Source organism: Lepisosteus platostomus, chromosome 3 (genome assembly GCF_059453375.1).
Source record: "Lepisosteus platostomus isolate fLepPlt1 chromosome 3, fLepPlt1.hap1, whole genome shotgun sequence".
Classification (NCBI taxonomy): Eukaryota; Metazoa; Chordata; class Actinopteri; order Semionotiformes; family Lepisosteidae; genus Lepisosteus; species Lepisosteus platostomus.
The window spans coordinates 61,713,362-61,737,004 of NC_142613.1; the positions used below are offsets into that span (position 1 = coordinate 61,713,362).

Consider the following 23,643-nt stretch of genomic DNA (forward strand, 5'->3'; position numbering starts at 1 on the left):
CAATGATCTTATAATATCAGAAGAAGGGCATCATGTTTGAAAAGGATGATGTATGTTGTCTTCCATGGAGAGACAGATGTATATTATACATACAACATAATACAAATAAAACAGAAGATAATAGCTCTCAAGAATAAATCGGGACACTAAATCCGATCCTTCTACTAGTGAATGGCTTCATAGTCTGTCAATTAGAAAGCAGCTGTCATCAAGTTCATATTTTAGGTCAGAGTAATCTGTTGGTGTGTGTTAATTTGTTTATTTTTAAAATAACGTTTACGCTGTATGTGATTCCATTAAACATCTTTCTTTACATGTCACTTGTAACATACTGTACATTTTAGTGTTGTTACCTCTTAGATAACTTCCAAAAGTTCAGAACTACTTTAGCATATTATCATTATTTTAACAGATTTGGTAATGCTCATTTCAGGTTAATGGCTACCACGCCATCCCATTTCATTGAATATATTTTAGGTTAAATTCGTAGTACTGATGAGTATGTCTTTTCTGCAATTTCCCTCACGGGATCAATAAAGTATCTATCTTTACAGGTTTTCATTAAATTTCTTGTAATATTTTTAACAGAAATTTGTGTTGTTGGGAGACTAAGTGAACTCTTCATACAAATAACCGTGAATTATTGTGACCTTTCACCCTATAAATGACATTTCACGAATCACGACTAAGTGATTTAAAAGTCCCGCGAGCTGTCAAAACATCTATCAAAAAATAAATAGCATCCATTTAGAGTTTTTTCTTACTCAAACTGAATTAATAGTGTCGTCTTATAATCTTCTTCGTGGTCTGTTCTTTTCTAAGCAGTACTATTTCTTGCACTCTTTTTGAAAAAAAAAAAAAGGTGGTATCGTTAAGTTTAGAAAGCATCTATTTTCACTTATCGCTTTTATTCTATTGCCCAAGAAGACTATTTCAGAAGCCGTCTGTCCCAAACATTTTTGTTTGTAGAAAGAAAAAAAAGAAATTAATGTTATTTCCTCTTTTTCTAACGCAGATCATATTACTTGTATTGCAAGATCTTTTTTATTATTAATCGTGCTTTTTATATTGGGTTGTTCTCCTTGGTGTTATTGTAGGGTGGGGCGCCAGCACTGCCTCCAGTTGTGCGGTTGAACAATTCATGACTCGAAATCCGTTTCCAACAGCTTTAAGCATCTTATCTAACACGGAGGAACAGGTTCATCAAGGGAATGTGTCCCTCTGTACAACCACGTTGACTGGCTACAATCCCGAATGTGGAAATTTATTTAACATCGTTTTATATATGTATATTAATCCATGACGGGCTGAATGCGGTAGTACTGTCAAGTTACTGTACCAAAGTTTTTTAGAAGCTGAAAACTCCACTCGGGCTGCGGAGAGAGAAAGAATGCTTCTTCACAGAGACCAGCGTCCAGGGCAATAATAGAGAATGTAAGTTCAGAACTTATTTATTTTATTTCGCTCTTTTATGTTATGTATCTTTTTTTTTCTTAAGTTCTTTTCGCATGTTTCTGGAAATACTGTAGCCATAGTTTACAACCACATTCTCCGTTGCTCATTTTTGTTTTTAATCACGTTCGCTTTGTTAATTAAAATTTTGTAAAATGTGTAATACAATCTAAGCATACATTAAATCTTTCTTCTACAAATAACACGACATAAAACATTACACATTCTCTCTATTACGTCTGTAGATTATATCTTAATCAAAACTCTGTTGTCTTAAGTCTTGTCCGCTTTAAAGCCAGGTTCATACAAATCGGAGGGTCTTTTCTCAGAGACACAGTGCGATTTGGTGTCTTGTTCATCACACGTACACTTCGTCAAGATAATAATGATAGAGAATTTGCAAGTATACAGTAGGCTATCTTAATGTGTTACAGTATATTTTCAATTTAAAATAACAACCAATAATCTGACTTCTTTGAAATGGCTATTTAATTCAGTTCAAAAACTTTTTTATCATCATGTCACCTACTTTTTATTCACGGATTCTAGAAAACAAATGTCTAAAGATATGGGAATCTCAAGTTTCTCTGCCTAGGGAATTTATTTTCAAAAATGCATTTGCATCCATTTTCTAAACCGCTTTATCCAAAACAGGGTCGCGTGGGAAGCCAGAGCCTAACCAGAAAAGCAAGCAAGGGGCGCAAAACGCATTACATGATTAATAGCAATAGTGCTATCAATTATAAAACATTAAAAGTGGAACTGCAATTTAAATGTTCCAGTGTTAGAATAATCAGTGGAAACCAAATGTATAAGAATCTTGATTTTGTGCCATAATATGTTTTGGGTGAAAGTGTCCTCTTTGTTTTGCGAGACCCTGGGTCAGTTGTGAGTACCCCTGGGGCTCCTTGGACTCCTGGCTGAGACTTTTAACATTCAGATATATATTTTTAAAGGAAAGTGAGTTGCAAAATTCAGACAGTTAAAATTTTCATTAAAACAATCTAATAAAGGATTAACTCCCAAAACTTTTCTGGGTTGTATTCTGCTTCTCTTTAGATACAGCACTAGGAATTTGTAGTTTACCATCAACATAAAACGATGTATTTCTAAAGAGACCCAAAGGGGCATTTTGAAATTGTTGCTCTTTACTTACCCAGGATTATTGAAGGATTTGAAAATCTGATAGCCATGAGCTGTTCAGATTATTTGTTTAAGTGTGGTAAACTCACTCTTAGTGATGCATTTAGTATAAAATTACATTCTGAACTGTTTTTTGTGCTGTTCTTTTATGCTTTTTTAACCTCAGTGAGAATAATTAAGCGGACATGTGCCTTGTTGTTTGATGAACATTGAAGAGCAGAACTGTATATTATGCTGCAGAGATGTAGCCAGAAAGGAAAATCAAGCCCCTATAGTTAGTCTGTGTTTAGTGTCTTCATAGTCTGGCAGAGTTCCAAGACCTGAGCTGTACCATAGCTGGTTTTGGGTTAAGTAAAACAGTCAGGTGTAGAGTACTTATTACCACAAAGGTGACGGTGTGGGAGTCTTTTCTATGCCCCAACTATACAAACAGTGATGAGTGTGATCAATAATGACTGTTTTATTTTACAATGGTTACATCGAAGTAAGAACACAAAATAATTTAACTTTTAAACTTATAATGAAGGTGGATAGTATTGAAAGGATTTGGATACCAGTTAAACTGTTAAAATTTCTATTAGTTTGTAGTAAGGCTGTACACCTTTGTGTCAAGGTTAAATAGAAATTACTTCATACATCATTGTGTATAAAGCAGTTGTGTTGCTATGGAAGAGTTCAATAGCTTTTTTTATTTTTCTTGGGGTGCAAGTTTATGGCATTTTACTAAGTATAAAAACACTTTTTAATCTCTTTTTAAGTCTCCATTGATGTTCCAAAAAATAAAGCAAACTTCACCTGTGAGTGTATTCTCTTATGTTATAGCTTTACAGTACATCAAGGGGGTACACGCATCCCCTCTTTTCATAAATTAACTTTTATTTTCTGTTTGAATAAGGGTTCAGGTTTTTTTCATGTGTGGCCATTTTCCAAAGTGCAAAACAAACATAATAATAATTGTAAAATCAATTTCAGCCACAGCAGCTCACTGGGCCTGATCCTATTCTGGTTGCTCTAGCATTAAATGGACTACAGAGCATGGGACACCCCCACTGGATGAGACAGTGGTACTTCACATGGATTATTCCCCAGCAGGGCTGGTCCCCAGTTATCCAGCTACATGGACTGGAGCAAATGGGGTTAAATACTGTACCTCACTCAAGGTACAACACCAGTTTCTGTAACAGAGACTTGAATCCAAAACCTGTTAGTCAAGAGTCTGAGTCCAAAAGCTGACCCATTGTGCTATACCACCTCCAAAGAGCGAGAAACTTAAACGTAATATACTTTGAGAGAAGAGTTAAACATAAAAATAGTTATCTCTATACCACATAATGATAAGAGAACTGTGTGTGGAGAGAAACATACAGTACCTGTATTTAGCTGTGATTCACAAAAGCTGAGAGACATTCACTACTTTGCTGTTCCTTCAAGCATAATTCCAAAAGTAAATGTGATTTAAAAAAAACATGAATGGAAAATGAAAAAGAAGAAATAATTTACAGTTAAATTTAAATTTTGTAGAACATGGTTTCTGTATTGAAAAAACACTTTCTTAATGAGTAGGCTGGAGACTATGAGTACAGTCTTATGTTCTACTGTATAACAGAGTACAGTACGTATTAAAATATGCATTTAAGCTTTCGTTCTATTTACATCAAATATAGATGCCATAGTCGTATCTTGGAGAAAATAAGATAAGAACATATACTACAACTATACTATACAATTGTCTGTATACATTTATAATTAAACCTGACTTATTTTTTTCTATGTCAGGCACTTAAGCTATAACTGTTATGATCTCTGAACTTTCTTTCACCATCTCTTAGTCAAACATTATTTCTCCACATATCTTTGAAAAAGGAATGTTTTTTATCGTGATCTTCAGTGTTTCTTGACTTTCTTTTATGATAACTAAACAGTTCATACTAGTAGATAACCACCACCTAAACCATTAGGTATGGTTTACCTGAATATGAATGTAAAAATAGAATTTTCAAGGACTGGGGACTATGCGTTTGAATTGCTACCCTTGGTTATTTTACATTAACATGAGTTGACAGAAACAGGACCATAAAATTGTGGCAACACAGCCCCAAGACACATGGAAAATAGGATATTTGTAATTTCACATTTATTCCTGCATTGGAAACTTTTTTGCTTTAGGAGTGATGTGATGTCTCAAATTGGTTAATGAAATGAGGTTTTCATTCAAAATGTGACCAACATAAGAAAAGGGTAAACTGCCAATTTTTCACAGAGGTGCCATGAATCAGCAAGTGCATTTCATATACAGTACAGTCTTTTAACTGCTTCAGTGCACAAATAAATGTCTTGTTGTGGTTTTCAGTACTGTTAAAAGAAGTCTTTTAATATTTTAACAAAGTTTCTATAACTGCTGCTGTCTTGTGTCTTATATATTATGTCTTATGATGGGAGTTTCTGGTTTATCCAGCAGAGAAATTAATGCAAATCCAAGCATTAGCGGAAAAACACAGGTGTTTCTGCAAAACGTTTAATGCATACAAGAAACACAGACTCGGGCAGCAAATTCATAGTAATTAATGTGTTTTTTGCCATTCCTAAAATCTATCTTGGTCTCTTTCCTTGTACAAGACCATCTGTCAGGATCCTGTCCCACATTACTTCTGGGGTCTTCTTATATAATAGGCTCCAGTTACCGATCAATTATTATTTTAATTATAGTTAAGAGAAGCATGGTTGTGCAGCGGTTAGCAGTGGTGAGCATTACTGCCATGCTGCCTTGCAGTACTGGTGTTCTGGGTTTAATGGCTGATGTGCTCTATGTGTGGAGTTTGTATGTTCTCCCCGTGTTCATGTAGGTTTTATCGGGGTTTTCCGGTTTCATCCCACAGACTTAACTGGTAGGTTAATTGAGTTCTTGGGAGTTCTTGGGAAAACTGGCCCTGGTGTGAGTGTGTGAGTGTCTGTGTCAGAGTGTGAGCCCTGCGATGGACTTGCGTCCTTTCCAGGGTGTATCCTGCTTTGCACCCATTGCTTCCCCGTGCAGGTTAGGAGAATTTGATAAGCGGTTTTGAAAATAATGTCATGTGATATTGCAGTTTTTAAGTAGAAATTCTGCAGGATGACATTTTCTAACCTTGCCATTTCAGCTCTTCTATGCATAAATGTCTTATCTCTTGGCCACCCCTTTGGCACATGTTTTTCACATCCCTTCCTCCCCCACATCTTCATCCTTGCAGCTGCTCCCTGGTTCATTCCTCATGAAGTGAGGGAGGTGTCCTGTCAGCCTCGTCCCTAGAATTGCTTTCATTTGCTTAACCAGGCGAGTTAATGCCAAATAACATCAATACATTTTGTCTCTATGTGGCATTAATTAGGAATTCACCAATCTACTGAATCACTGTTATTTAAGTTCAAGAACAAACAGATGTTTACAAATGAGAAGAGAATGCTAAAAAACTAGATAAGAGCTATTTAAACTTAATGTATTTCTCTTGTTTGTAAGTTTCTTACGTTCTTATTCAGTTATTCCAGCCAGTTTTGTAGATAATAGTGAATGTATCTGAACATATCATGCAGTCTTTTCAAGAAAGAAGCTAGGATATAAACTTTAGCTATATTGCTGAATATCATATTTGCATATTCCCACAACCTTTTGTGTAAAAAAGTACCTTCAATTCTTGGCTTTAAATGCCCTACAGAATAATCCTATTCTCAAAGAATCCTATCATAGTTTTGGGGATTCATGCATAGTGCTATTCTGTGCCAACAAAGAATGTTATTGTGTCTTGTAAATATTTTTTTTTCAATTCAATGAAATGATTTGTAAACATATGAATTTTAATATAGTACCAAAATCATACAGACCACTTTGTTTCTTGTTTTTAATTTTTACTATTTTTAATTATATTCAGACTTACAATTTGTGGAATTACATCACCTATGTTTTAAAGGGGTTCCAACTAAGGTGTCCATTGGCCAAGAATAGTAAGGAAAATGATCCGTGCTGCTCTCACACTAATTATAATGGAGAACAGCAGTCATCAGGAAGGTGACAATCAGTGGTGCTGCTCCAGAAAAACCCACATAACCTACTGCGTGCCAGTATTTGGAATAAATACAGTGGATCCTCATATTATTTTACCATATTATTTGTGACAGTTGATAGATTATGCCTTGCACAATTGATATTTTATATGCCAGTTTTTACATCTTTGTGACATGCATTATTTTCAGTATTGGGTGTGTAACATTATGATGATTTAGTCCAAAATTTTACCAATTGCAGAAGTGACTTAAGAACATGTACAGTGAGTGGGGTTATGCTTTACTTTTCATCAAACTTGGAGAATTGTTTAATAATCAATAGCAAAGTATTAGTCAGTGAAATACATTTCCTGGTATTTCTGACTGTAAAGGATCGGTGCACTTCAAACACCTGGTGCAAGTTGTCGTGCAGAAGACATTTATTCATTAAATGGTGTTGCTTAATTTAGTTTCACAACTAACATGAAATGTGTGGGCAGTGAATGACTACATGGGCGTTACCATTCATTCTATCAGTGACGTCAAATCTCACTCCAGTCTCTAGGAGCCTTTCCCATTTTTAGAATATTATATGGTAAGGCAACTATTGTTGTGCATATGGGACCTCCTTGAAGCATGGGTCTAATAAAATATGTTTCCAATTACCATTGACTATAGATGATATCATAATCTGGCATTTGAAACACTAGGATTCCAGCATATTGGGTGTATCGTACATAAATTTCATCTTACTGTAAATGAAGCATAATGTATCAGTTATGGTTTTAGTTAAGACAGGTTTATAGTTGTACATGGATTTAGACATTATACAGTACATCAGGCACGTAGAGTATTAGTGATAAGGCAACCTTGCAACATCCTTGCTCCGAATAAAAAATTCAAATAGGTGGTGATGCTTAGGAATGTAATAAAATATTTAAACTCTTTTACTGAGAAAGTATGTACTATATTCTAAGATTTTGCTTGCTATAGCATCAAAGTTGCATAAATACAAGGATCTTCTGTACTAACATATTTAATTTTAACAGATTTGTGTGTACAATTTTTATGAACATGTGCAATAGTGTACATCATTTTTCAGCCTCCTCCAATATCATTGTAAAAGCTGGATAAAAAGACAGAGAGACTATTGTTTCCCTTGAACTTAGGTGATTTATATCATCTACAGAAACCGTAATAATGATAATTACTTATTTACTTATACATTTATACAGTATAGTGCTTTTCTGGAAACTCCACTCAAAGCGCTTTACACCAATGTGCAGGATCCACCTGGATGATGCCATGGCAGCCATAGTGCGCAGTACACTCACCACACATCAGCTATTAGTGGGAAGGAGATGAAGAGTGATGAACCTAATTCATAGATAGGGATTATTAGTTGGCCATGATTGGTAAAGGCCACTTTAGAAGAGACACCTACTATTTTTATGAAACACCCTTTTAATGACCACAGAGAGTCAGGACCTTGGTTTTACATTTAATCCGAAGGATGGCACCTTTTTACACTATAGTGTCCCTGTCACTATACTGGGGCATTAGGACCCACACAGACCAAAGGGTGAGCACCCCCCACTGGCCCCACTAACACCTCTTCCAGCAGCAACCTTAGCTTTGCCAGGAGGTCTCCCATCCAGGTACTGACCAGGCTCACACCTGCTGAGCTTCAGTGGGTTTCCAGTTGTGAGTTGCAGGGTGGTATGGCTGCTGGCAGACTATTCTATGGCAGACAACGACTCCACCAAGAACAATTTTAAACAAATTAGCAAGCAACTGAAGAAAAGGACTAAATCAGTCACTTTTCTAAGGAATTGTATCAGCTTCTGGGAAAGTTGAACAATTATAAATGTTATTCCATAAAAACAACACACAGAAAAGGACATGGTGTTCTGTGTGCAGAAGAAGGCTTCATTTTTTTTGGTCACTGGAAACCTTTCTATGGCAAAGACCATCTGTACTGACACATTTAATTTAAATAGCATGGGTACCAGTTATCTTGGTGCAAGAATCCACATACTGTAGAAATCCAGAAATATTTCAACTAGAAAGTGAAACAAAGAAAATGGAAAGGGAAGTTACAAGGGGTCCAAAGACCAAGAGAGAACCAAAAATAAAAACAACACCAATGATGATGTAACTAAGTGCTTATACTTAAATGCTGCAAATATCAGAAACAAATAAAGTGTTTATACTAACTCATAATTTACAGGTCCTGTACAATATGTGGAAGCAAAAAGGCAAGCAAAATGCTTTAATATACTGTTAAAAATGCATAATTTAAATCAAAGGATAGTATACTAAAATTACATATCTTATGAGTAAGGCCTCATTTAAAATATTGTCTATGCTGCACTTGCAACATGCCAGAAAAGAGCATACATTTCTATGGGTTTAAGGGGATGTCTTGCACAGAGTAGCCGAAGGGGCCAAACAGTTTTAGTATTGAGCAAAAATAATAAAAGATATTGACAAAGACATTGAAAAATCAACCCAGTGAATTTCTTTAGAATTAACAGTGAAGTACAAACCAGAAGGTACAGTGGAAACTATGTGGAAGTATATTTAAAACTGAGAACAGGCATTTTCCTCCCCAAAGGGTTGGGCTTTCATTCTGTCCTTTTCTGTTCACAACTGGAATTAATTATTATTTTGTTGTTCAAACTGTAAGCACAGTTTATACAGTTGATGTACTGTATGAATGAGTGTACAGTAAAGAAACAACAGACAACATCCGTTCATGGAAAAGTATCTGTAAATTTGATTTCATCAGAAGTAAAATGTACCTGAAAACTGATTATTTAATATTTTGTAGGATATGCTTTAGTAAATATGCTAAATGGTATTAAACAGAAAAAGATTTCAAAATGTGATCTGGACACAAAAGTGAATGTAATTTATTAGTTCTTATTTATAACTATCAATCTTAACATGGATAATAGATTTTCCTTGTTCAGATGTTGTTGAAGAAACACGTGTAATCCCTATGCAACTTCTTAAGATGCTGGAGCCTGAACATGTTCCTTTGCTCTTTTGCTGTCCAACAGGTATCCGAAAATAATCAGTATTGAGCAGTTGTTACATTTACATACTGTATCTACAAATTATCTAGTTTCCTTGTATTTTGATTTGTGTGTTATTTGGAGATAATCCCATTTCTGCAGACATTCATATGAGAATATATGAAACTACATACTGTACATCAAAACTTAGACCAATATTTAAATAGTAAGCAGTTCACTTAATATTCTATATACTGTACAGCCTAAGCTCTGTTTTCTACAAATATATTCATATCCTTGATAAAATGCAATTGAAATTACATGGGATCCTTTCAGAAATGGATAGATGGAATTGTTGGATCATTTAGCTTTGGGCAAACAAATGAGTATGATGGGCTTTACGGCCTCGTTTGATTTGTAAGAAATCAAGAATCTCAAAGACTCTTAGGCATCAGTCAGGATACTGAGTCTACAGCAATATGAAAAGAAAAGGCAGGTGATTTCTATGCAGCAACAGAGTTAGATAAGATAAGATCACTTTATTGGCCATGTACAATTTCTTGATTTAGGAATTTGTGTTTTTTCACATTCCCCAACTTGCTCTCTATGAGACACACAGACAGGGAGAGAAGGTTGGGGTCAGAGCAGAGGGCTAGCAATTAATACGGCACCCCTGGAGCAGTTGGGGTTAAGGGCCTTGCTCAGGGGCCCAACAGAGTAGGATTTCTCTGCCGGCTGCAGGATACAAACCAGCAACCTTCCAGCCACAGGCGCAGATCCTTAGCCACAGAGCCATCACCCTGACCCCTTGGCGAGTTGAGTTGAGTGGGACTATGTGATGTGGTTGGAAGAAGCACCAATTGAGCATCTTGGATACTCTCACCAGTGGTATGTTTGGCACAGACAGGTCAGCATTGCGGTCTTCAGCATTATACAGCATAGTATGTAAAATCATGTACAGTACAGTATATTCCTCAATTTACAGTTTTAAATTGTTTTGTGATCATTATTTTGCAGCTTTTCTTTTGACTTTGATAACTTGAACAAATTCAGGTTCTTCTCAAGAGGGATTTTAGACTACTCATCCATGCAGAACCATGGTCACATTTATGACCTGGTCCCTAAAGGACATGAAATTACTGCTTTACAGTGTACTGTATGTGAAAGTTGATAAATGTTATAAATAGTCTTCCTAATTAGCCACTGATGGTTGTCAAACTGTCTCATTGGACACAAAAGACTGGTTTGGTGAGCTTTGAAAAAACTGTAAATTATTAATTAAAATAACTGCTTGGCTATCTTGCAAACCATTTCTTACCAGAAAAGGTCTTCAACTGGCCTGTAGAGCTTCCCTCTTAGGTGTTAGAGATTATCTTATGTAATGTTCTTGTTTTAAGTGTGTTTCATTTTTCTAAAGTAGTTTCTTTCCTAGAACAGTATTTGGTCCATGTGGAAGTCACTGTTGAATTTCTTTCTTTGTTCAGTATTGCTGGAATATATCTTGATATACTGTACTGTACTTAAATCATAAGTTACTTCACACATCGTGACTTGTGCCAGTACACTACATCATATGATAGCTTTTTAAAAATATAAGCTGTTTTTTAAGTAGAATGAAGAAACACAGGAACTTATAGGTCATGAGGACTGGGGAAGTTCTAGGCACGAGCAGAATTTTGAAATAATTAAGGATCTGTGGCCTGGAGAGGAAAACAAGTTTAAGAGATATCTTTTAAACAAATGTGCTTAAACCCAGTTCTTGTTTAATTGATAGTAAGCTTATTCAGTAAATTAATTTGGAAATAGTTGACAGGAATTCCCTTCAAAGGGATATGCTGAAAGACCAACATAATGCATTTTGCTGACAAAATTACATTTGCTTATGAGTCGTGGAGCAATTTTAAAAAGTAAATTAAAAATTCTACCTTGTGGATGTAGGTCAGGAAGGTCTGGCTGCTTCATTCTTAGGGCACCAGAGGGAACTGTTTTAACTTTGTATAAGCACTCAATCAACTAATGAAACTTTTTTCTAGTTTAGAGTTGTCAGGATTAAACTTTTTACCAAGTGCACAAGCCAGAAGTATTAATTGGATATTAATATCCTACCTGACCAAAGGAGGCCAGTGGGTTCAATTGTAACTTAAAATCAAACAAAATTACATCACAAAAAGTATACAGTAGTACGTCCTTATCCATCTTATTATTTTTTAAACATTTAAGTGTTTCCGTCTTTCCATCTTCATATTCAAATAATTGGACATTTATGAATTAGAAATATTTTTTAAAACTTCATACTGTATATTTAAGGGAAGAGTTATCCTAGTTAAATAAAATGTCCTTTATACAGAGGTGCTGAAGAATCTTCACGTATATACCAGTGCCATTTTTAAAGGTCTAATACAAATATATTCAAAATATTTTGTGTCTTTCCCACAAAAAATGGTTCATCATGTTGCCACTGTAATTGCATTTTAATGAAAATTCCTGCTGCTTAAAACACACAAAAAGGTTTTTTAGTCCAAGACTGCATTGCTTGATAGCTAAAAAATGTTTGGCTTTGATTGCCTTTTAACAGTTTTCCTCTTTGCACTGTCATGACAAAAATTTGTGTGGACTATGAAAATATTTGGATAGATATTAATCTTTATTGTACACACTGCACATGCATTTGCATTTTGATCCCCGTGTAAACTTAATATTGTTGAAAGGCACTTGTCATCGAGTCAAGAATCAAGAATCTGGCATGGCATATACTGTACTGTACAGTACAGTAGTACAGCTGTGACAAAGGCCAAACAAGTATTGAAAAAAGGCAGTTTTCCATTACTCATGAGGTACAGTAGTCACCAAATGTTCTGGCTGAAATAAAATCACACTCACTCAGAAAATGATTGTGTTGGTTAGAATGATTTTGTGTCGCAGTAGGTCTTAAATACATCGATTTGTCATACTAAACACTAGTAACTTCTGCAAATGTAGTTAATTTTATGTTGCTTATCTTTTGTTTGGGCTTTTTTGTCATGGCATGTTTTGAATTCAAAAAATGTTTTGAGTTTATAATCACCCTCTCATTAGGACAAGATGTCAGTGACAGAAAAAGGCAAATTGGGCTCAATTTGAACATTTCTATGCAATCATTTGTTGGTTTTGTGGAACCCAATGGCTCTTTTCATCTCAAAGAACACAAGAGAAATGAATCAATCGGAAACTGAGTCAACATTAATTATCGACATTGGCAGAACTGAATTGAGATACAACGTTTCCACTAAGAGTTCAAAAGAATATAGAACCAATAGCAACATGGAGCTGTTGTTAAGACCTCTGCAGTAGAGTTGTGAGTTCACATCCTAGGTGGGATGTTACTGATATAGCTTTCACTCTACAGCATAAATAGGTGATCTCGCCACTTATTATTGTAAATTAATCATTGATTTTATCAGGTTAAAACAAAAGGATTGAGTAAAAAAATTAAAATAAGTTATGGATTATCTTCCCAAATACAGAAAAACACTATTATTCCTTTTTCCATCACGTAGTATAACTGCATTTTAATTCAGATGCTGGAAGTCTAATAACAGCTCCTTGCATTTGTGCCATGCTTGACAGCTCCTTGCATTTGTGCCATGCTTTTAATCCCCAAAAAGTGTTTTTATACACAGCAGTCAGTATGCAGCAGCAGCCTTGCTGCACAACAAGCTGTTAAAAAAAGAGAGGAAAATGTAGGTGCTATATACAATCTGTGTAAAATCAGAGCAGAATATGGCATAAATTGGGATAATACCCCTTCTCTTATGAACAGTGCCATGGGATCATAAAGACCAAGTACTATAGTCAGAAAATCGGTTTTCTGATGATCACTGGATCATTTCATAGAGGCATCGTGAAAGTGGCCATTTCAACTCCTATAAGTTGTAACCTGACAAATATGATAGCGGTGAACTTAACAAGAATATGAGAAAAGAAGTTAAAAGAGAAACACAATCTTGTAAATGTACTTTAATTTTTAAATAATTTATGCTAATAATAGAGAAACAGGCAAAAAAGTATTCCCTACTGTAGGCTTTTTTTCTGGAATTCATTACAATTTGAATTTGGTATAAGCATTAATTATATAACTACATCAATAACTATAGAAAATGGCATTGCCATGGTCTTATTATCCAGTGCCGTAGACATACATTTAAAACATATTGGGTACTGGCAATGTTGGACACTGAAGAACACACAGGAAAAATATAAGCAAAATTGATAGACGTCAATGGATATAATGCACAAATAACACAATGCATGCTGCTTTTCCCTTTCCACCATTTGCTTGTTTTAAATAAGATTTTTATTGCTTGAATTAAACACCATAACTTTTGAGAATGAATCAAAACTACACAACGATTTCACCTGTTTTGTGACTGACAGGAAGTCCTTCATCAGAGGTGGATGGTGGAGATGGAAGTTCCGGAACATTCTCTATTCCATTGCTGTGCTGTTGATGTGTCTGCAGAAAACAGGTAAGCACATGTCTCAATTTAGACTCTAACAAAGTATGTCTCACAAGATTACTTTTAAGTCTTGCATCTGTATGCAACATTATTTTAAACGTGACTACCCATTTGAAACGTGCTTTTCTTTTTTTAAGGTCTGTATGAACTTTAAGTTTTTCTTGTGCATGTCTGCTCTTTCTGTTTCCCCTTGTCTCTGCTTTTAAGTTTGGTATAACTTTCATTGCTCTACTAATTTTCAGATTTTATATGATGTTATAATAATTCATTCAATTCAATTCAATTTATTTTTATATAACGCCTTTCACAACAAGGTTGCCCCAAGGCGCTTAAATAACGACACAGTTAAAACAGTATTATTTTCACATAAATAACCCAAGGAAAAATATCTGGATAATGTTTAGTTTCAAATAGTGTACAAAGTATTTCAGCTTTAAACTGTTGCGGTGTGTATTTTACTGTGGACTGTACAGTATATCTCAGGGTTTTATTTACCTAGCCCTCAGAATATTAAAAAATGAGTTTTTTAATTATACTTTTTATCACCACACCAAATGTTGAAATGCATCTTTACAATGCACGTATGCTGCTTCAAAGGTAGCTGATATTTTTTATCTCTGTGCCTGGAAGCAGTACAAATTTAAACCAGAGCTTCTGGAAATTTCTAGCGTTTATGGGGCGCCTGGGCCTCTGGTGTCTTGGTAATAATTGGTGAGCATAATGTTCTCAAAGCCATCCCATCCCCCTCCTCATTATTGTGTGACATGCTTGGAAGCCTACTGCCTACCTGCTTTCCCAGTGCCCATCCTCCTCACCGAAACCCGGTTTTATGCTCGCAAACCCCAACACCGTCACTGGCTCCCCAGACTCTCACTTTCATTACAGTCTGTCTGTTGGTAATTTACTTCCGTGAAGTCATTAAGAAATACCATCTACCCAAGAACATTACGCACTTCTTATTCATATTTCTAAACAGCGTCTCAGACGTATCTTAAATAGGATAATTGTTCTGTGGCTTGGTAGGCTGTGACACAAAGTAGAAGGCTTTTTTGTGTCTCTATTTTTAAGGCAGCATTTACATTTCTGTGCAGACAAAATGAGGAAGTTATTGTCAGTTATGCAATATTGTTTGTGACTGGATGTTTCCAATCAAAGGCACTTTAGATTAAAGAGCAGAAGTGGAGAGCCATCATGGTTTTGACCACAATTCAAGAAGCTGCTCACAAAACGTGAGTTGTACTTTCAAAAGCATGTCTCATATTAATGTCACTTCCCACTCCAGTGGGAACATGGGGCATGTTTTCATGTTATTGAATTATTTTATTTAAATACTCCTGTGAAAAAATAATTTAATAATTTTTTCTGTTTATCATCTGCTGCTAGTAGCTCAGGAGGTTAGCTGCGTCATATGTTGTGGACAATAACTATGTGTAAAATTTGTAAAATGATTTAAAAGAACCAGCACATGCAAAACGTATATTTATAGACAGAGAGAGGTAGAAAGGAATACTGCAATGAAGGCTAAAATATTTTTTTTGAGTATTATGACAGCAAGACCAGTAAAGGATGAAGTAATGTTTCTGGGTTAATAACTGAAAATGAATGATGTATTGAACTTACATAAACGAATGATGTATTGAACTAATATTTCATTTAGATGCTCACCAAGTAAAAAAAAAAATCATCAACAGGCTGAAGAAAGACAAATATTAGCATAGGAAAGGCTGAAGTGTTACGGGCATTAGCAATACATGTGGCATTACGCAGGGCCGTGCCCAGTGTGGAGGCGGGGCCCTGGTAGTAGGACGACGTCTGGCCTTTGTAGTCCCAGCTGTCCTGGCTTCCAGTTGATGAGCCCCAGCTGGGCGGGTCCTATAAACGCACACTGGTCACTGCCTGATGATGTTCTGCTAATTGTACATAAATATCTGTAGGCCATTAGCAAAGCTCTACCAGGAGTCACTCAAAAAATTCCCCCTACTCATTCTGGGTAGGGGTACCCACTGACTGGAAAATTGCTAATTTAGTGCCAATCCTTAAAACATGTGACTGAACCAGATAATTATAGACCAAGGAGTCTTGCTTCTATTACATGTAAGGTTAAGGAAAAGAAAATTAGAACCTAAATTAGAGAGTCATCTAAATCGAAAAAGGATACTAGATGATAAAAAGCACAACTCTAGAAGAGATAGATCTTGCTTACCTAACTGGTTATATTTCTTTGAGTAAGCAACAAAAATAATTCATGAAAACAGACAGTATATGATACAGTGTATTTAGATTTGCAGAAGGCTTTTGATAGAGTTCCATTAAAGTTCCATTTAAGATTAATTCTCAAATTGAGCTTGAAGGCATTCAAAAGTACTGATGAATACAAACAGAGTACAGGAGGGTGTATGCTCCAATTGAGGTGATGCAATTAGTGGAGTAATGCAGGGATCTCTAATAATTTTAGGACTCTCTATTATTTCTTACTATTATAGTATATCTATTAGTACTGTTGGTACTGGTGCTTCTTCTGATTTATATCAGTGATTTAGGTTCTGGTGTTGTTAATAAACCTGTAGACAAACCTCTGGTAGTTAACATTAAATGTAGTTGAGTGCAGAGTATTAAAGCAGGTAGAAAAATGAAAAACTATAGATACAAAATGAGAAACACTGAGCTTGAAGAAGCTATTGTAAAAGACTTAGATTTTCATTTTAATCCTTAGGAAATATAGCTGAACAATTAATGAGAAAATGTTAGGCTATATATTAACATACAGTATATAGTTAAAAGCGAAGAAATGTAAACTAGTGATGATTTTATGTTAAAGCTGTACAATTTCTTAGTAATACCTCATTTAGCATATTACAGTATGTATTACAAAAAGACCTTGCAGGAAGTAGTATAGAGAGAACAATGAGTTACATTCCTGCGCATAAAGGAATGTCTCACTTCAACCTGCTAAAAGAACTAAATCAGTAAAACAGTAATCACAGATAGAAACAGGAGGCACTTTGTAAAAAAACAGTTGTGGGTTCAGGAACAAGCTGTTGATTCATGTTGTAGAATCTGATATTCTGGCTTTTCTTCAAGAAACAGCTGGATGAGATTCTCGGATCAATTAGCTATTAGGATCTAAATGGGTGAGACAGGCTGACAGACCTCTTCTCATTTGCAACCCAACTTATTTTGTTTTTTCTGTTCTTAGATCCCAGTTTATTTGTGGAAAATGGAACTATATGCTATATACCTTCATGATAGCATCATATAGTGATGTATACATGTATACATTAGTTAATCTATAGTTTTAATGTTATAATAATTGCTTACACTTATATAAAGTTGTTACAGTATATGTTATCTTTTTTTAGAGAGACTCCTTAATGACCCTAATTAGTCATCTGCAGAATTGTTTGCCCTGAGGATTATACTGATCCCTGAAAATCCCTGAGATGGTTCTTTTAAAATGCTAATACAAGACACTAACAAGCTTTGTGCCATCACTTTTAAAATCACTCTAAAAGGAAATTTTAATGACTCTTCCCTCAGAATTTATGCCAACCACAGTTTCTAGACTCCAGTGCTGAACCGCATTGCAAAGTATGATTTCAGATTCATATTGCAATGAAAATAACACTCTGCCTCAACATAGTGCTTGATAATTAGGTGCAGATGTTTACTCTAGCCCCTATCTTGGTGTCTGATCAAAATCTGTGTGTGAGTGTTTTGACTAATGAACGAAATTCTTTAAATATATTTTGGCATGCCATGAATTTAATTAATTATCATGCTACAGTTAAATCCCCACTGACTCCATTGCCAAACTTGTTTCAAACATATCATGGGCACTCTGAATGAAAAGATGAAGACTTTTCGTGTGTGTGATCCAAGCTGACTACTTCATCAAGTCATACATAATTACAATGTTAATGATAGACGATAATGATGGACAGAGGAATGCAATTTGGTAGGAAACACCTGGGGGACAGAGATTGCAAGTGGGCTGCAAGCAGAGATAGATATAAAGTGAAAGGCCCTTTGAAACTTTGTAGAGCTCACTCACCTGTGAGCGATCTTTTCAGAAATTAAGTATTGCTGACGGGTAAACCTCTCCTGCCAACTTTCCCCATTTTACATACCATACAATCCTCCAGTATCACCTCTCTGCTCCTGGCCTTCAAGTGACATTTTCTATCTGACATTTTAATTCCTTACACCGACCCTGGCCAATAGTCAGGCTGTTAATGATATCTTTAAGTTGACAACGGTTATTTCTTTTAAAATAAACCTTTGAAAGTAATGCAGATGGAAAAATAATGTGCAATCCTCTTTCAACCTGCTGCTCTTCAGAAAGTTCATTGTAGTTATATAGCAGCTAGGAACAGATGACTCATTCATTCATTGGTGGCCACATTCCTCTTCATCAGAAAGGCCTGTCATTGTAGATTTGTTCACTAGAAAATCTTTGAATCTTCAAGTCAAACTGCAGCTTTATTTGAGATACCTCACATGTGTCTTCTAGACAAAAAGCAAACACGGCTTTTTTAACAACACTTGTTAACATTATACAGGCCTTTTAAGAATTGTTTTGTCAGTTCATTTTATTGCTAAAAGCTATCTTCATATCTTTTCATTTATAGCTAATGTTGACATAATCTCGCAATTACTAACTTTTTAGTAATTTATTTGTCTGATTTTGCATAAAGTGACATACAGTAGGTTTGTGCCCATACTGTATATAAAGCTGGATGTTTTGCCCAGAAATCAGAGTAAAGCATGTTTTCCAAGGGTACATCATGGAATTCTTAACCTACAATTTTCCAGTTCAGAGTCTAAAGCCCCTGATGAACCCAAATAGTGAGGTTTGGCAAAGTCACAGTGCTGTAACCTTGTTAGAAATAACAGTTTCAGGATATATGACTATTGTCTCAAGTGACATCATACACTAGTTGCCCTGGTTTCATGAAAATAAGGTAACCCAAGTCCTGGGTCACAGCTTTGGTGCTCTTCCTTATAAATATACGAATTATACTGTATGATATTTCAGACATTCTGGATTATATAATTAACACCACACTGTGACAATTTCAGTGGGATTTAGTTTCTGTAAATTAACAATATTGGGACTTTGCATAGCCTGTGATGTGGGAAAAGGTATATTATCCAATTAAATGAATAATTCATATATTAAAGTAAATGATCACGCATATGTAGACATCTATAGTCATATTGCATTATAAGGTATCAGACATTTTGCTGACTGCAGCACCCTGAAGGTTTGCTTGTTTCACAAACCAAAAAGTGAAACCTTTGGTTTTGTATACCTTGCAGTTTGGTAAAGAGTATTGTGGCATCTTGTGGCATTTTCTAAAACCTGTAAAAAACAACAGCCTTTGCAATTGTATGATTTAGGCCTGGAGGTTCTTTGATATGGTAGATGTAAATTTACCATTGAAAATTACTAACACGTCTTTGAATATTCCACCCACTGCTATTAGAAAATTGATAACCACTGCAGAATATATCTGGAAGCCACATCACATCATTGACTTTTCACTGGTATATTACCGTTCCTTCATCATGCTATACTGTATATCTGTCAACATCATGTTACTCAAGCAACCGTGAGTTCTTTAATAAAAATAAAAAATGACCAGATTTATACTTTAGTTACACCAGCAGCTGTCCATTTTCCACCAGACTCGTGCAGGATTTTGTTAACACCTTACAAAACCATGAGAATACATTGTGTTCAAATAATGAAAATTGTAAAACAGTCTCAAAACTGAGTTTGTTTAATGAAGTCCCGGGAACCTATTGTATGCTAGGTTGTATGAAGTGCTAGTTTGGGAGAAACAGGAAATGGCATGCTTGTTGATGGCCGAAGAGGGAGTCTTAAAGAACTTGTGTGATGTAAAATAAATAATTTTGAACAGACGTCCCTTATTCCTTGTTGGTACATGTTCCAAAGTAACTAAACACTCACAGATTGGTATATGTTAGCACTCTGAACACATTGCTAAACATATCATGAAATAGTTGCTTCCATATTTTAAAACATTTTGTTGACAAATCACGAAACAACTGGAATTCTTAAATGAAAATCCAGAGAGGAAATCAATTTATGGATAGCAGAACATATTTATTATGCTCTATAATCTGAAAAAGAAGGTCATTACCTTTTCTAATTCATGGTGTTATTTACCAAAGTGGAGCATGGTGATTCTACCAGACAAATGTCTCATTCACGAGCAAGTAAAAACTCAGAAATTCAGAAGGAATGTCAAGACATATGAAAACCTGGACACCTTTCCAGTTCTGTTGGCTATTACCATGTGTCCATCTACCTCTAATACAATGTGATGCATTTTCCTTTCATGTTGGCAAGGAACCACAGCTTCTCTGGCTTATTTCCAATAAACAGTTCTCTTGGTTGCTCTGTGGTCCCAGATAAATTCACAAGGTATCCTCTGTCAATATTTAAAAAAATGTATTTTATGATAACTCAGAATTAATCTGAAAGAGATTGATTCAATTTACAGAAATATGATGCAATAACATTTAACTCAAGTTAATGACATTTAGTACTATTTAAATGGCTCTCCAGTTGAAAATGATGCTAAACACTAACCTTTCAGTCTGTACTTCTAACATCTGCTGGTCAACTACAGTCTACTTATTAGCCATCATGAATTTGACCAACTTGTCTAACCAGTTTTCAGTCCAAAACCTAAATGTATCCACTTCAATGCAATGTCTATAAGTTTTATTGGGCCAAATGTTACCTACTAACTTATACAGTAGGACTGTCTTTGGCATTACATATAGTGTAAAGTATCCTTGAAATGAAATGACTTAATCCTAATTGATCTGTATTTTGTAGATTCAGATTAATGCGACCCAAACTAACTTGTATTAATAACAAAGTTATTATAATGGTAGAAAACACTAATCCCCCAATAAATTGTTGATACTTACTGTATATTGTAACTTGATTGTGGCTAAGTCGTCTCAGCCTTTTGCTTTGTGTTAAGCATATACTTAAGCACACTAATGTAAAAGCATGCTTAAAAGCGTACAGTAGCCTCAGACTGATCATTTTTCATCACAAGTATAATACTATCATCCACATCACTAGAGTTATATCAGTTATCACATGGAGCTAAGCCTTAAGATTTGTATAAGCAGAGAGAACAATAGAGAACAAGAAACTCATAACCCGGTTATTTATTTCTGCTCGTCTACATGTAACTGAACCTCTAAATGATTGAATTTCATCAGTGTCCTAATTTTCATCAAAAATGTCAGTGTTCTAAAAAATACAAACAAATGACAAATTTCTGAACTAGCGTAAAATGAAGTGATTACACCTACCAGGGGGAAAATGAATGCACACTTGTACAAATCTACTTTCTCTTAGAAAGTTCACAAACGTTCAATTTTAAACAAGCCTAGGAGCAACTCAGTCATTGATGGCCAAAGCATTGCATTGTCCTACAGGTAGGTACCTCTGAAATCATCAGTCCAGAATTCAGTATGTAATAACAGGGTAGTATACTGTACTGTATAACAGAATAACCAGCCTTCCCAAAACACTTTTGTTTTGGTAAAAAGGTAAAAAGCCAAGCAAATAGTTTAATTTCAGGATGACAGCATGACTCCTCTGTGGGGACTCATGTTCTTCTTGCTTTCATGTGAGTTTTCTCCAGTTTACTTCCACCTCCACAGACATGCTGGCTAGGTATGGTTGGCAATTCCAAATTGTCATTTTCTCTGTGACCCTGTGATGGACTGTCATCCCATCCAGAGTACGGAACAGGATAGTCGTACTGTATGAATTCAGTCCTTTCTTGTGCCCAGTGATTCTAGGAAGGTTCCAGGTTACCTCAACCCTCACCTGGACTTTCTGATAATGAGCAGTAAAAGATAAAATAAGGTCTTGGCTTTATGATCAAGTTTTTGCATGAGAGTGACAAAATGAGATCTCAGAAGGCACCATCCTTTATGTCACTTTCTAAGGGAGTACATGTGTCACGGTCGTCGGTTCTGACTCCTGTGAAATGCATAGTTAAAGACCCTATGCGAGACAGTATAATCCGGAAGTGACTGGAGTAGGACATCAGTGGAGACACAGCAGGATCAGGTCGGGTAGAAACACAGGGGGTGATGACGGCCGTGATCTGGTGCATGGGGGGAGTGCAGGCGAACGAGTCCAAAAGGAAGTCCAATAGGGGAAGTCAGGGCGCAGTCCAGGGTCCAGGTGCCGGGAGATCCATCCAAGATGAACACAGGGAACAGGGAACTAGGAATACAAGGCGCTCTGAGCCCCGGACTTAGTAGGTCAGGACAGTGCCTATGCCCGGTGGTAGGTGGACTTCTGAGCCCAGAACTACGGAGACTCTGGGCTTAAATATGGAAAAGTTGATAAGACACAGCTGGGACAAATAAAACTGGGAACACAACAAAAAGGTAGAAACGCACTCTAGAGGAGGGATGACGACCGTGACAACATGTTTTCATACTGAAACCTCAAGATCCTTTTGAAATGTGATTACTCAAACATTTATCTACATATGTACAGTGGTACATAAGCAGATATATTAACATGCATTTCTAAAACAAAAAGTGTTATGGCTGTGGACTGTATAAAAAGAAAAAAAATGGGTACTAGTTTCACTTTTAAAAAAAGGAGCAGAATTCACAAACTCTGCATATTATTTTTTTCTTCCAATTCTGCCATTACTTTTTTTAATCTTTGTTCGCTAACATTCATCTGGAAAAGCTAAGGAATGAAAAAGACTTTCTTTTCTCACAGAAATAAGTCATGATTTGTTTTCCTCAGATCCTTCTCGCCTAGTTTTAGGAAGTTATTTTTAAAGAACATATTCATATTTAGATATAAAATGTTACAATGGCCATTTTTTGCATAAATCAAACCACATGTGTGAATTTAGAAATAATGGGGACATTTTATTCATTTTCGGTTTTATAGCCATGTTTCTTGTATTATAGAAACTTATAGCCTCTTCAAACCATTGTTTTTATTTTGTTCACATTTTCTTTCCTGTATTGTTTAATAGTAATTAGCAAAATAAGTGGTCTTGTTATTTATGTTGGATGCATTTCAATTACTCAACAGTGGGATTTTTTTTCTCGGATTTTTATATTTGACTTTATGATTGCTGTGGTTTTGGCTCATTTGAGATGCTGGCATTGATGAAGAGAAGTCATTGTTTGCTGAAATAAGACTGCTTTCCAGGTTATTAAAATTGTACTCAATAAGAAGTCTCCATATTACCTGTTAAGTTATGCGCGCTTTAAAAGTATTTGTTTAAATACATTTTTATGCATTTAAACTAGAGATCATTCAGTTTTTACACATTTTTATGTGTTCCATTCCCAGACGTTCTAGTGTGTAGTATATTTTAAAAAGCTGAAATGTGCAGTCTAGTTTGAATAGGCAAAGTTTTTTTTTAAAAGCATAGATCATGAGACTAGACTGCTGACTATTACACATTTCTACTGAAAGTCTG

At 35.5% G+C, this 23,643-nt stretch overlaps 1 protein-coding gene across 7 annotated transcripts in view; it reads left to right on the top strand.

The window, feature by feature from the left end:
* Nucleotides 1-979: 979 nt before the first annotated feature.
* Nucleotides 980-23,643, top strand: part of adgrg6 (adhesion G protein-coupled receptor G6) — a 78,398-nt gene continuing 55,734 nt past the window's right edge. For 2 of the 7 annotated variants that reach the window (XM_088626299.1, XM_088626300.1), the window contains exons 1-2: nt 988-1,434; nt 14,040-14,131. In XM_088626299.1, coding sequence (XP_088482425.1) covers nt 1,433-1,434; nt 14,040-14,131 — 94 coding nt within the window. In that variant the 5' untranslated portion in view covers nt 988-1,432. Of the gene's footprint in view, nt 1,435-14,039; nt 14,132-23,643 lie in introns of all 7 variants that reach the window. The other 5 variants (XM_088626302.1, XM_088626301.1, XM_088626304.1 and 2 more) reach the window with 4 other exon arrangements.